Source organism: Brachyistius frenatus, unplaced genomic scaffold, assembly GCF_029030835.1.
Source record: "Brachyistius frenatus isolate BFR_SWC_R1_liver_20210118 unplaced genomic scaffold, ASM2903083v1 Contig_440, whole genome shotgun sequence".
NCBI lineage: Eukaryota > Metazoa > Chordata > Actinopteri > Embiotocidae > Brachyistius > Brachyistius frenatus.
The window spans coordinates 143,567-158,047 of NW_027211039.1; the positions used below are offsets into that span (position 1 = coordinate 143,567).

The 14,481-nt window shown below is 42.2% G+C and overlaps 1 protein-coding gene across 4 annotated transcripts in view; it reads right to left on the minus strand.

Annotated features, from left to right (window-relative positions):
• The window catches only part of LOC138637199 (phospholipid-transporting ATPase IH-like), a 37,008-nt gene extending 22,971 nt beyond the window's left edge, over window positions 1-14,037 (minus strand). For all 4 annotated transcript variants that reach the window (XR_011312349.1, XM_069725713.1, XM_069725715.1 and 1 more), the window contains exon 1: window positions 13,598-14,037. Coding sequence is in view for 3 of the 4 variants with exons in the window: in XM_069725713.1 (XP_069581814.1) it covers window positions 13,598-13,642 (45 nt within the window). In the remaining variant the exon portion in view is untranslated. The remainder of the gene's footprint in view (window positions 1-13,597) is intronic.
• Between the last annotated feature and the right edge of the window lie 444 nt (window positions 14,038-14,481).

The window sequence follows — 14,481 nt, forward strand, 5'->3', positions numbered from 1 at the left end:
CAACCCCAAAGTACTTTATCTCCCGCCGCAACAGGCGGCGCTCAAAATGAATCCCGACAAACGTGTTCTGTGCGATACGGCTGATGGACACACACCCTTCACACCCGCTCACATCTCAACTCTGCGTCGTATATCAGGTTTGCATGTACAAATACAAGGCTCACACAAGGGTTTGTTATCTCGCTGCTGACACTGACTCACGGAGATAAGAGACATCCTGCTCTTCTCTAAATCACATGAATTACAGCCATAGTGTGTGTGTGTGTGTGTGTGTGTGTGTGTGTGTGTGTGTGTGTGTGTGTGTGTGTGTGTGTGTGTGTGTGTGTGTGTGTGTGTGTGTGTGCGTGCACTTTGGCTTGAAATAAAAGCATGGGTGTAGAGATAGATAGAAATGCTCATGCTAACTAGCAGCCCCTGTGTTTATTCCAAGTATTTAGATCACTATTAGAGCGAGTGCGTCAGAGGAACATTTTCCAAAGTCACCGCTTTCCTGGCGGCTCCTCTCAAAGGATTCAAAGTTTAAAAGAGGCACTGGAGCAAGTTGCAAATAGCGCAGCGTACACGTACTATTCTGTGGAGATCTCGTGCTGTAGGTGAGCTGGTGAGCCTGGGAGGCAATAAAATGATTAACTGCAAGCACGTGCACCCACAATGCAAATAACACGGAGGATTAAAGATGTGTTTGTGCGGTGTCTACTCTTATCTTTACGTGTCTATGTGATATTCTGATAAAGTGACAGTGTGTGTGTGTGTGTGTGTGTGTGTGTGTGTGTTACCTGAGTCACAGATTAAAGACCAGCTGTGCTCCCCTTCTGTCATTTTATCATTGAGCCTCACCATAGATCAACAAGCCGGACCAAATAAGTCAATCATAAACCCTCATCATCCCCCTTTAAACTCCACCCTTCAACCTTCAACCACAACCAGTGTGTTCACACTGAGGGAAACAGTCAGCACAGGGGATACGTTTAAAGCTGCGCACTGAAGACGAGTCAAAGAGGAAGTGGCTGTACAGAGGAGCTTTTCATGGCATCAGTCTGTGATCAAAGATTTGAACTTTTTCAAGCTGTTAAAAGCTGAAAAAAAAAATGAAAAAAAAGTATCTTTACATCATAAAATGAGTCCGATCAGGGAGCGAGAGAAAAATTCTGATTCCCACACTCAATGAGCTGCGTGACGTACAGAGGAAACTGTCCACGGACTCCATATTCAGGCCAGATTAAAGAGAAAAAAGCATCAAGACAACTTCATATTAATGCTCAAGAAATCAGTGATTGATCTACGGCTGTGTGTGTGTGTGGAGGTAAAATGTCCGACGGTCCACGGAGACGAGAGGGCAGAATACTAATCAGCTAAAACTAAACCGGTCTGTGAACTGTCTGCGTCTCTGGGGGATTTAGTGATGATCTGACTGTTCTCGTCATCACACACACACACACACACACACACACACACACACACACACACACACACACACACACACACACACACACACACACACACACACACACACACACACACACACACACACACACACACACAGATGTCCAGATCACATGAGAGCATGGCTGGTATTAATCACAGTCAGTCGACTTTACGAATCAGCATTTGTACTGCATGACTTTATACCTGTGATGCATGACAGCCATAGTGTGTGTGTGTGTGTGTGTGTGTGTGTGTGTGTGTGTGTGTGTGTGTGTGTGTGTGTGTGTGTGTGTGTGTGTGTGTGTGTGTGTGTGTGTGTGTGTGTGTGTGTGTGTGTGTGTGTGTGTGTGTGTGTGTGTGTGACACCAACACATTTGATCATAATGTCACACCTGCATGTTCTTACAAGCCCTCATAGCTCAGATTAAAAAAGAAAGCAAAGAGAAAAAGAGGGAAACACAGGAAGGAATAGACCAGAAAACATCTTGCAGTTTTCTGTGATGAAAGATTTAAATAAAGTAATAAGTCCACAGTCTACTCATGACCTGACGATGGAAAATAGTCAGGACAGTTTTTTTTAATTTGAAGTACTACCCACTATAAGTGTGAGGCTGAACAGCAGGACTGAAAACTCCCTGGAGATCAACCATCACTGAAATAGACATTCACCTGTTTCCATTACATATGTAGGTCAGCGGACCATCTCCACTCGCAGGTGTGCTGCTTTGTTTGGTGGTTTTAGGATTTTAGGGGTTATATAAATAATAATATTGATTATTTATGAGCATTTGTGTATGATTATTTAACACCAAAGTGCTGCAGTCTGTACTTGAGCGCTGACGTTTGTTGGTACAATGGCAGCAGATTAATTTAATCCCAATAGATATATGTATATATACGCAGTATGAACACAGTTTCACAAAGGAGATTTTAACTTTCAAAATCCACACACTCTCCTGCCACCAAGCCGACCTGTCCTGCTGAATCACTGTTTGCCCTCTTTGATAAACTATTGAAGAACTGGGAGAAAGTGAAAGAGCAGAGGAGAGGAAAGAGTAACCTCGGTGCTTCCGTCAGCTGTACAGAGAAATTCATTAGCCTGGTTTTCACAGAGCACATCTCGGTAGGGAACTGGGACAATACATCCGCTTTACCACAACGTACGCATGTCTACCAGCCTCGATTGTACACCGATGACGACCCAAAATTACAAATATGATCTGTTTTCCCACGGTATTAGAGCTGGGGAAATCTCTGGGGTCGCATTAACGGCTGCTGCAGTTATTGTACTCAGTGAAGTCAATGCGGGACAGATGCACTGCAAGAGGCAGAGCAGCTTCTAGACCGACCACGGCGCTCCTCCTCAGAGCTGGATAGAAAAGCCATTGTTGTGGATTTCCCGTGGATAAGCACTCTTTTGTCGTCGAGGGAGTAAATTTACACACTGTGAATACTTGATTCTTGGTGTCCGCGGTGTGCATCTGAGAAGGAGGGACTACAGGGGAGGCGGCTGATGGTCACATGACCCTCCCCATGACTTGATCTGACGCTGGACTCGTGTCACGTTGTTTTAGATGGTGAAAAGAAACAATTTGGTAGATTTCAGGACTGTAGCTGCTGTGAGAACAAAAGACATCAGTGACTTCACTCGTCAGTCCTTTAAACTAGGAAGTTTGCAAACTTCCTTCACAGAAGAATGCAGCACAGTGTGAAGTCTCTGTCTCTCACTAACAGTATTGTCTCCAATATCAGGAAAACAAATCCTAAGTAACAAGCTGATAAATTGACACCTCATGTAGGAAGATAAAGACACACAAAGTCTCGCTGAATCCGGCAAATACCCATAAATAGACAATTGGGAAATATCCAGGAAGTGGTGAAGAAAAGCAACTCCTCAGTTAAACATGTCTGTGTTTATATGAGTACCCAGGTTATACTAAGTGCCTGCATTGATCTGTGGACACTCAGTTGACTTTAAATCAAAGGCAGTGGGCACTTGTGAGTAAATAACACCACTCGGCTCTTACAGTGTAAGAAACCAACCGGAGATTCAAGGACATCTTAATCAGGCTCAAAACATCCAGTCAAAACAGCCTTTCAAACACATCTGCACACATCATTAAAACTCTATTGCTTTTTTCCTCAAATGACAAAAGGAGCTTATGCCACAGAGGATCTTACTCAGCACGTGTTCGTGCATGTGGAAGGCTTTTTGCTGTATAGTCCAAAATGAGTACAAGATAAGAGCTGAGTGTATATACTGTCCAGATGTTGCAGAGCCACTAATCTTTGCATGAGGTAAATACAAGCTAAAACATATGGCATGGGATAAAATAGGGGGAAAAAACAACCCACTGGTGGTCTGTACATCTACATAACTGAGAAATTATGCACATTTTTGTGTCTAAAAGTTAGATAAGAAGATTGATACCATGTCTGTCTGTTAAATATAAAGGTACAACAAGGGGATGATTATGTTATTTTAGCAAAAAGACTGAAAGCAGGGGAAAGTGCTCGCCTGGCTCTGTCCCGCAGTCACAGAGATTCAGCTGCTGGCTGCAAGCAACGTAAAATCCATTGACTCATACACCTACAAGCGACCCACACCTTAAGTCATGCAGAGCATTTGTATAATGGGCCCTGTGGGGTTTTTTGTTTTCCTTCAGGAGACAACACCAAAACCTGCCAGTTGAGTGTACACGTCTCTTTCGCCTCCTGCTGCCAAGTAATGTCGTCTACTTATCTCCGAGGAGATCAGAGAAAAATGCTTTTTCAATCTCTTCCTCCAATCTGTTTGTTTCTCAACTTTTCATTCTCCCCATCTCGTTAATGGGAAAGCACTCCTCCGCCTTGCCGAATGTTTGTCCTACAGACACTGCTTCTTAATGGTGTTCATTACACTGTTTGTGTTGCCAGTAATCTCCCCTTCACACACACACCATCCATCCATCCATCTTCAGCCTCCGTTTGTCCCCTCAGCATAAACCCAAAACGTTGGCTGCGTTTATCCACGAGCATGCTGGGAGGAGTTTAGTGACATTAACTTACAGGATTTCTGGGTACAAAAATTCACACTACAGTTTTAATAATTCAGCAGTTTTGTAAATGTGTAAATCTGCCAGAAGCTGGCCTCAGGACAGTTTTCTTTGTAGTGTATCATTAGCTGTCTAGGTTCCTGAGATCCTCGCTCAACTATGCCACCATGGAGCAAGGCCAAATGAAGACACAGGGGGACTGAATGAATGTGAAAGCAATGAGGAAGAAAAATATTTGGGGAAATGAAAGCCATACCTGAATCAGCTTCTTCATTCTTGCAGGCTTCTGTCAGAGAGAAACTAAAGGCATGCTGTCATCGCGGTCCTGCTGACTGTAGGTCTTTAATAAGGCCTTACTGCCTGATTATTCATGTCTGCCTGACCTTTTTCTAACTCTGTTCTGTTTGCCAGTGGAGCTGACTTCTCAGTAACTGGTCCACCCTCATGGTTGCTCTAACGGGTCCAGGCTCCAGGGACGTTTGATCATCATGTGATCAAGTGATAGGAAACTGCACTCAAATCCGACTTTAAGTCTCTCCCTCGAGCTTCACTCTGTTTGTTTCATTTAAGCCTCCAGTTTAAAGCAACTTTTGAAATACTCAAGTATTGCTGTTTTCTACCAGGGTGCTATGACACAAACAGTGAAGCTGCTCTGAGTCTGTTAACAGGAACTGTGGAGTTCAGCCCATGTGAAAATAGTGGCATAAATCTTCTGTAGCTCCACAAGGAGCTGCATGAAATCAAACAAATTGCCTCAAGTGATGTCACTTGGGCTAAACACTACAAGTACCAGGCCTCTGGATAGCTGAGCCTTTATTAGTCAGAACACAACATTCACACAGAGAGCTGCACCGTGGGGCGCCAGGATCTGACGAGGAACAACGAACGGAATAAAAAAGACAGTCTCTTCTATATGAATCTGATGCATTGGTTTTGATCCTTTCGTTTTTAACTGTATAAATTCAGTTACATTTGGACAGAAGGGATGACACAATGAGGCAGAGTAAACGCAAACCTGGACCACAAGAAGTTGAGACCAGTGAAACTTTTGCTGGTTTTCAAAGCATCTGCTGACGTCCTGCAAATAAGTTGTGTTCAGCTGAGCTGTGCTTCACTGCTCTCTGTTCTGCTGTGTTACATCGGCACACGTCCCCATGAATCCTGCTGCCCTTCCATGTCAATTAGGAAGACAAGAACAGACACACACACACACACACACACACATTCAATGCGAGTGTAAGAGGCGGCAGGAAAGGAGAAAATGACTATATGGTCCGTTTGTTCTTTATGATCTCCTTGACAACCACCCTCTCTCCCACTTCTGTCACATTACTACGTCTCACCGTCATCTTCTTTTTACTTGGTCCCTCACCCACCATCCTCTCAATCTTTGCTCTGACTCTTCAGCTCCTCTTTTTCTTTAACTCTACCTCTTTAACAGTAGAACACAGAGAGCCATATTATTTTACGGCCAATTATCAGGACAGCACAGTAACAGAAGCAACTTGTTTGAATAATTTTTGCATTGGGGGGTAAGTATGAATTCCCAAAACTTTTAGACAACGACTGAGAGTATCACATATCAGCGGGAGGGTAGAAATCACAGGATAATGGGTGATGGGAGCCTAATGGCATCATGTGGTCCTCATGAGACCGGTCACCTGACAGGGGCCGAGCATAACTTCTCTGGAACACTCCTAGTTTCCTTTCAAGTGAAGAACTCAAGTGTAGAAGTGATGTCATGCATAGTCACAATTACAGTTGCGGGAATATGATGGTAAAGTGTCTGTGACTGAAGGATTCTGCAGCTGCAGGACAAAATAACCGACGATGAAACAAAGTGGAGATTTCTTTCTGAGCAGAAATATACATGAATACACTTCGCCTCTGGTGTTGGTTTGTTGCACAAATCCTGGAAGAGGTCCAGTCCTCTGAGCGCTGCATCTACTCCAGCACCAACGTGCCCTCGGCTATTTTTAAGATGCTGCTCCAGTTGATTTGGATCTACTGTGTGTGCATCTTTAAGGTCACTTAAAACTTCGGAGGAAATTTACTTTACAGAAAGAAAAGTCCTTCTTCCCAAGATCAAATGATCGAAGTCCAATATTTAAACATTTATACATTATATCTTTGATTTTCCTGAGGATAATTAACATGCTGAAACAGTCCGAGTCTGTCTTTGTGCTGTGAATTAATGCTGCAGATTTAGAGCCTGATGTTGGCGGACCACGTGAAAAATACTGTTGGGTTGCAAATTTTAGTGGTGGCCTCTTTTGTTTGTGGCAAGTACACTCAAATATTAATGTGCTGATTATTTATTCATGTTAAAATGCTACACATGGCACCTTTAAACGATTTAGTTTGTCATTTGGGTTCTCTGAGTAATGCTGCACTCAGAGAAATATATTTGTGACCATGGCTCCATTACTTATATTGTTATACTGTGTTATACTTCTCTCAGTTTGTCTAGATCTGTTTCTGCCACCACATTCTCAGAGGCCTTTTTGAACAGCACACAACTGTACTGCAGCTCAATACCGAAGAGCTTCTGGTGTCAGATTTAGGATATTTGAGGTATTACGTGTCCATCACATACTGCAGAATAATAACTTTTTGATCCAGGAGTCATAATTGTATAAATGTAGTCATCATCTTGTCATTAGAAACGTAGAATGAATACATCCATGCAGCCCATTTCGGCGGTAGCTGCAGTGATGTGTGCGCTCAGTATTATATCACTTGGTGCTGCTGCTTTCTCGCAGACTGACAGCGTGACAGTTAGAGTGGTCAGAGAGGATCACAGTCATCTATTTCACGGTGCCTGACGAAGTGCATTGATAATGTTCCAAGATAATCAATGTTGTTTCATGTGTTTTCATGTTCTTGCCAAGAGGCTTTAAAATGTAAGAGTGGCTTTACAGATGTTCCTTTTGAATGTCACTGAAAGGGTTTCAATAAAGATGAGTCTAACTATTGATTACAAATGCCCGGCACTTACAATTCTGTGCTGCTATTGTTTTCACTACATAAAAAAGTACAAGTGGTCCTATTCAGATGGTAGCAAATATATACACGAACAACGGCTAAAATCAAAGCTGAAAGCTTTTCTCTTGTTCCTTCATGGAAGTCTAAAGAGGGACGCCACTCACCGACGTATCGAAGGATTTAATGCCCCTCCCGCACTCAAAAAAAGAAATAGGTTAAGTCTGTATACAAAGAAACAATGTTTGAACTTGTCATTGTTTCATTTCAACTTTTGTTCAACTTGGCATTGCTGCAAGACAACCGATATCCAACATGACTATCCAGTGAAACTGAAAAGACTTGGTGTTTGAACACCTCCAGATTCAGAGGGAACACATGCACGCTGGGACAAAGCAGAGGCAGTGCAAATACACACAAAGGATTGTAATATAGTTCAATACAAGCTTGAAGTTTGTCTTGTGCTGTGAAGTCCACAGACGAGAGCTGGTACTTAGGCTGATGCAAAAGAAAAAAAAATAATGACGTCGGTAGATCAGTTTTTATGATTGGTCTATTCTGGATAGTCGCGTCAGAACATTAATCTCAATTGAACCCATCGGAAGATGTCAAACAAAGACAACCTCTTTCTTGCAAGCAGGCAGAATTTGGCTTCACTTCCTGTTAACATACAGTTAGAGGTGAGTGCAACAAACCAATAATCCAAATAGTCGATCGTCCTCTGATGTTTTCCTGTTAATGCTTCAAACGAAGCGAAGTGAAAAAGGGGAGACATTATGGCTAAATGGAAGAGAGGGCGGCGGGATGTCCATAGTGCACCATCAGCATTTGGGAAGAGGGGTGTACACTCTCACTTCACTTTTCTTTCTGTCTCTGACACGGGGGCCGTGGGGAATGCAGTGTTCCAGCAGAGAGTCCACCAGCGATCATTCCCTGAGACAGGGAGAACATTAAGGTGTACCTGCCCCCCATCAGCACTTTCGCCGGAGCTACGTTATTATGATGACCCAAGTTCAAACATCTCTCTCCATCTCTGTATCGGTCTCTCTCTTTGGCGAGAGGCCTCTATGCACCATTAACCCCGGGCTATCCATCATCTGTCTCCTTGTTCAATGAGCTGTTATACACTGTTAATGCTACTGCAACGACATTGATACGAGCCCTTAATGGAGCTCCCGCTCTTCAGCGGGTACTGTTGGGGCAGTGTGAAGAGGTGCCACACTGCTTTGAATAGGAAGGGTAGGGGAACTTTATGTCAACGTTTTTGAGAAAAGGAAGTTGCTTTATATATATTTTTTTATATATTATTTTTGTTTTTATACTTGCAAGTGTTTCCCTCTATTCTTGATTTTCTTAGCGCAAAGTTTTACTCCAACTGACCTTGAAGAATTACTCAAATAAAACAACATAACCAGTCGTGTGTAACTGGTGAAGGTGGATCACAAGTAAGAATTCCTCTACAAGCCAAAATAGTTGGGGACTACTGCATTATATTACAATGCATATATATTCATTTGCTTGTTATTTTCTCAATTAGTTGTCTGGTTGGATCTATACTCATTAACTTATAACTTAAATGACTAATTGACTTCCCACCACAGTGTTTCTAGTGAGTCCAGGATTCACTCCGGCGACAAACAGCAACCAGTCAACAGTGAATCAATCCCAAGACCAAGTGGCTTAGTGAGAGCCTGTAAATCCGTTCGGTAAAGAGGTTAACCCTGTTGCACTTTGTAGATTGTGGACAGAATGGATGAGCAGGTGTTTCATGATTAACATGAGGCAGAAAACCTGCCGATGCCGGTGAAGCACGCTTCAAAATCAAAGACTGACTTTTCTGACATCAAAGATTAACTACACATTCAAATTCCGCTAATTATATCTGAGACAGCAGACAAAGTAGTAGTCACGTCTTTCATAATATGTTTGTCTGGTTCCATAAACCTCTCTTAAGAGTCTAACTAGTCCAGGGACACCGATAGGTGCTTGACCAATTTAGCTTCGCTTCTCGGGCGTCCTCAGGAGACATTAAAGGTTTTAATTTTACTATTAGTGTCTTCAAATAACCTTTTAATTAACAGAATATAGCTGTCCTTCTGCACTTTTGTGTGTGCACTTTTGGGGGAAAGTGTGTCAGACAGTCCCCATATAACCACAAAAAAATGAAGATAGGGTGAATTAATTATCAAGGACTCATGCATGACTTAGACACCTCCTGCATTAATACCTCATGAAATCTTTTTTTTTTTCTCGCTACAGCAGCATACAGAAGCAATAAGATAATAATAGAATAATAAAAAAGTATAAGTTTATAACATTTGTCTGCTCCATATTTGGATGGAGACCCTCTGGAATCCCGTAAAGCAGCGCCGGGTGTCCCTGAACCCCACAGTGAGACTCCACAACAAGCTACACAATCATCAGTCCACATTGTCAGCCAGTCTGCTTATGAATTATTGACAACTAGACAGAGCCAAGGAGTTCATGTGATCTGCTGCCCTCTGCGTCACCTGGCTTCTACTGTATTCCACCTCCCTACTTACCAACCTGCATGAATAACACTACAGAGGCAGCAATATGATCACCAAGCACTATTTGCGTCCTCTAAACATTTATTCTTGCCTCATATGCACAGATCAGATCACAGCCTGCAGGAAAACATACCCACCAAACAGAAAACAAACCAGGTGCAATGCAAGCGGGAGGTGTTCAGTGATTGGTTTAGATTGGGAAGGATAGCTGTAAACTGGATTAAGTGGGTGAAGGTATTGTGAACACCAGTAACCCTTTAATCCACTATGTGAAGGCAGGAAGCCAGAGGGAGAGGAGGGGAGAGGCACTTCCTGTCAGGAGAGGAATGCAGCCTGGCAGCTTTCACACACCTTTACACTCAGACATGATATCTCTTGTTTGTTTATTTTCAGCTGGTTTTCATTTACAGCTCAAAAGTAGTGACATTTAATTCGTTCAAACTAAAATGTAAGGAATATCTTCACATAACAAATTTGAATAAAAGATCCAAAATGTCCCTTTTAGGTTAAATTAATGTAGATATCAGCAGCTGTGCACTATAGTGCCCTCACTGACATTGATTTCTTTATACGACTAACAAGGCCACACTTAGTTAATGGTAAAAACACAATCAAGAGAATTGATGGAAGCTCTAAAAATAATAGATTTTCTTCGACGGAAATTACTTAATCACTTGATTTCACAAGTCAAATAATCAATCAATAATCATAATGCAGATATATTACTTTTGCATTACGCATGATCTATACGTGTATGTCTGGTTTTAACAAAGGCTAAGTTTGTGCCTCTCGTGTATTAATAATACTTTCAAATCACCCAGTGTTGTTCGGAAAAGTGAAATACTCCGTGAGCATCGAAAAGAACAGTAATAAGTATTTTTAAACAGTTTCTAATCCAATTTTTTTTAAGAAGATTGCGTACTTATCTCTGTGAATGTAGAAATTAAACTTCTGTCAGGACGCACTGTTGCTTTTTATGTGGTAAAAGACAATAATTCTCAGCCTGCAGCGGGTCTTTTTCAGAAAAATGAGGACACCTTAGGGGAGAGAGGAAAATAAAACAAGGGTATCTAATAATGATCATTTATATACTGTACTGTAAGGAAAACAGTTCAGACCACAAAACAAGCATTTCTCCTGCTGCAATAAGAGAGAGATGGTGTTTTGTTATGGCTGCTGGCTGCACCAGCAACATGCAACAAAAAGACTCGACAGCACTGAAGGCAATTTAAAAAATTCATAAATACAACTTTCAAAGCATAAAACTAACCAGAGAAGAAAACACATGAGGGTCAGTGAGGCAGCCGAACGAATACAGTACGAGTACATGAAGTCTCTACGTGCCACTGTGATTGCATTTTGTTCTCACTCCGCCCGGACAGGACAGACAAACACAAAAATGACAACTGTGCACGTTAGACTTTTAAAGGGAGCTACTGGCTTACATAACATCCGCGAGTGAAGAGACTCGCTTTCAACGCCACGATCCAACGCAGTGCAACTGGCACAAAGTGACCTCAGTTCAACACGGTCATGTCGCTCATAGTCAGATCAAAGTTTTGTCATGAATGCGTGAAGAATATTTAGCACTGCTTCCACAGATGCATGACAATGCTGATGACGTAGTTTTGTTTCATTTCTGCAAATATTGCTTCCATCACCGCTCGCCTCAGAGACAACAATAAAACTGTATGTCGGACAGTCTTTTCAAACCGAGGTTTCACAGGTAATAACACAATGTTGGCAGAAGAGCATCCGTTTATTTCTGAGATGAATAAACTTGGAATAAAAAATTAAACAAGTTTCTGGTAAAATGTTATAAAATATGTTCTTTTGAATTAATATTTCTGCACATTCAGTTTTGTAATATTTTGTGTTTGGTACACAATTATTAACAGATGTATTTTTTTTTTCTGCATCCCATTCTGATTATTCGACCGCTGCGGGTGAAAATTAATCTTATTATATTTTTTGCACGTTTTAAAAATGTTATCGGAGACATTTATTAACTTAGAAATTTTGTTGGAGGTATTTTTTTTTTAGTCTGCTTCATTCAATTTGGACTAATCTCAACGTGTCCAGAAGGATCTCAAATAAACATGTACTACAAATGGTTTGAAAGCTTCTAAAGCAGGAGAAATGATTAAAAAAAAATTTAAAAAAAGCTGATGGTGCATATTTTTTGATTTGTCCATTTGCGCTGCATTACAAACACTTTTGTATTATTACACATTTACCAACCTCTCCATGCTACAGGCACTGTGAGACGCATGTTCTTCACCATTTTCCTCCATTTAAAAAATAAATAAATATGCATGAGAATTCCTTGGTAAATGGATATAACATGACTTTTTAAATAAAGCCTGAAATTACAATTCCTTTTATTTTACAGATATGGTCAGAGAGAGAGAGTCCTCCATCCTACCTGGCTCCCAGTGTTGACTGATATTTCATAAAAGCCCAGTATTGACAAACAGATGAATGTTCCTAACCCTTAATCTTAAGTATTCAGCAGTCTCTATGCATCTGGATTTTTTTTTTTTTTTTTTTGCAGCAGCAGCAGCAGCAACCCAATCAATTTAACCCCCCCGGAGCCATTTGTCTAAAGCAGTTATCCAGACCAATTACAGCAGCAGACCTCATCAGCATCCCACGTCCTACCAGTCACATGCTCCTCTCCGCATGCCTCTCACTACACGGCTCCATTTCACCCTCCACACAGCAGGGGTTTTACTTAATCAGCCATTTGCAACAGTTGAGGGGGGGGGGGGGAGGCGTGCGTGTAAGCCTCAACTGAGCACGGAGCCGGGGTATAAACCTCACCGGCTCTCATGTGAGCAGGGCCTGCTCTGTCTGGATTATTGTCAAACACATTACCGTGGAGCCTAATGCAACCCGCATCCCTGCAGACCGGCTGCTGCACTGCTGCCCATCGATCTGACCGGCAGGGAGAAAACAACGGGATTACATAATTCATGTGGGGCTCCTCCATTTGTAGTCCTACTCTGGTAGGGAGTCGGCATAATAAATGGGAGTGAGTGAGTGGTTATGGTAATTGATGCTTATTTTCATTTCTTGGCATGTTGTGTCAGGAGCAGACATGTAACCGTCCTCACGTTACACCTGGTGTTACCATGAGGGGACTCCACCTTTCACTGATTTAAGTCCCGGTCTGATTTAAAATGGTGTGCTCGAACAGTATGTGCCAAAATACTTGAATTAATAATGCAAATTAATAAATACTCATTTCTATTTTTGTGAGACAATACTTACCTCGACATGTGTTGGTATATAAATAATTCAAAGTAAGGAAGCCTTATATCACCAAAGGGCACTGATATCGACACATTTACAAACATTTTCAACATTTCTCGAGATTGTTTATCCGGAAAAGATGTCTCATTTCCGGATTAAAACCAAACCAAAGAAAACAAGAACTAAAACGAAGAGAAAAAGTTGACGGTGCCATCGGCCGGTGAGCGTCTTCCCACTTCCTCATCGAGAGGGGAACTTAATCCGGATGAATTTGAAACCAACAGGGACAAAAGTTGAGACTTTTCTTTTTCTGTGTCGGTTGTCAGATAATAAACGGACATTATGACGGAGGACGGAGTGAAAACTCACATATCGGTTGATGAGGGTCCGCAGGGTGCTGACATCCATCCCCATCCTGTTCCTCTTTCCTCCGGACGCGTCTTCTTCACTCTTTGCTCCAAAGGCTTCCTTTGACTTGTGAGGCGCTATCTCCTGCTGGACTCTCCTCCTCTGCCCATGACTTTCTCTCCTCTCTCTTCTTCCTGCGGTCCGACAAGGCAGCTGTGGACCTGCGCTCACCTCCGCGGACCGCGTCGGGCTCCGGTAGTAACAGGGGGGAGGAGGAGGGGGAGGAAAGGAGGAGGGGGGGGGGGGCGGTCTGCACGGCTTTTACTACACTTTTTAATCCAGTTCGTGCATGCACAGACAAGTGGGCTGCACCTCCTCAACGACTCGGCCCAAGCTGATATCCACCTCTCTCGCGCTCCCTCTGTCTCTCTGCACGTGTACTAATAATCTCCTTGTCTCACGCCGCCGGCCAAAGGAGATTTTCTTTCGCCTACGTCATAGGAGCCAGGTGGTGGTGGTGGTGGTGGTGGTGGAGAATGGCGCATGCGCACTCTGTTTTGCGTTTGGGGTGTAATTGATTTGACGCGTCAATTTAAATAGAGGAGATATTGATACTGAGTATATTGATCCAAGAAGTAATGAACCAAGTACCATCTGAAGGTTTTTGTACACTAATGGAAGGGGTCCATTTAAAACAGATTATACAGCTACCCAACGCACGTCACTCATGCTCTTTTGTAGACTATAGAAACACAGTACAGTATATATATATATATATATATATATATATATATATATATATATACTGTACTGTGTTTATTAAAAAAAACACATTATTTTAACTGTTTTTACTCACGTAAGTTCACAATAACTCATGTTTATCAGGGTTTTTATTGGACTAATTT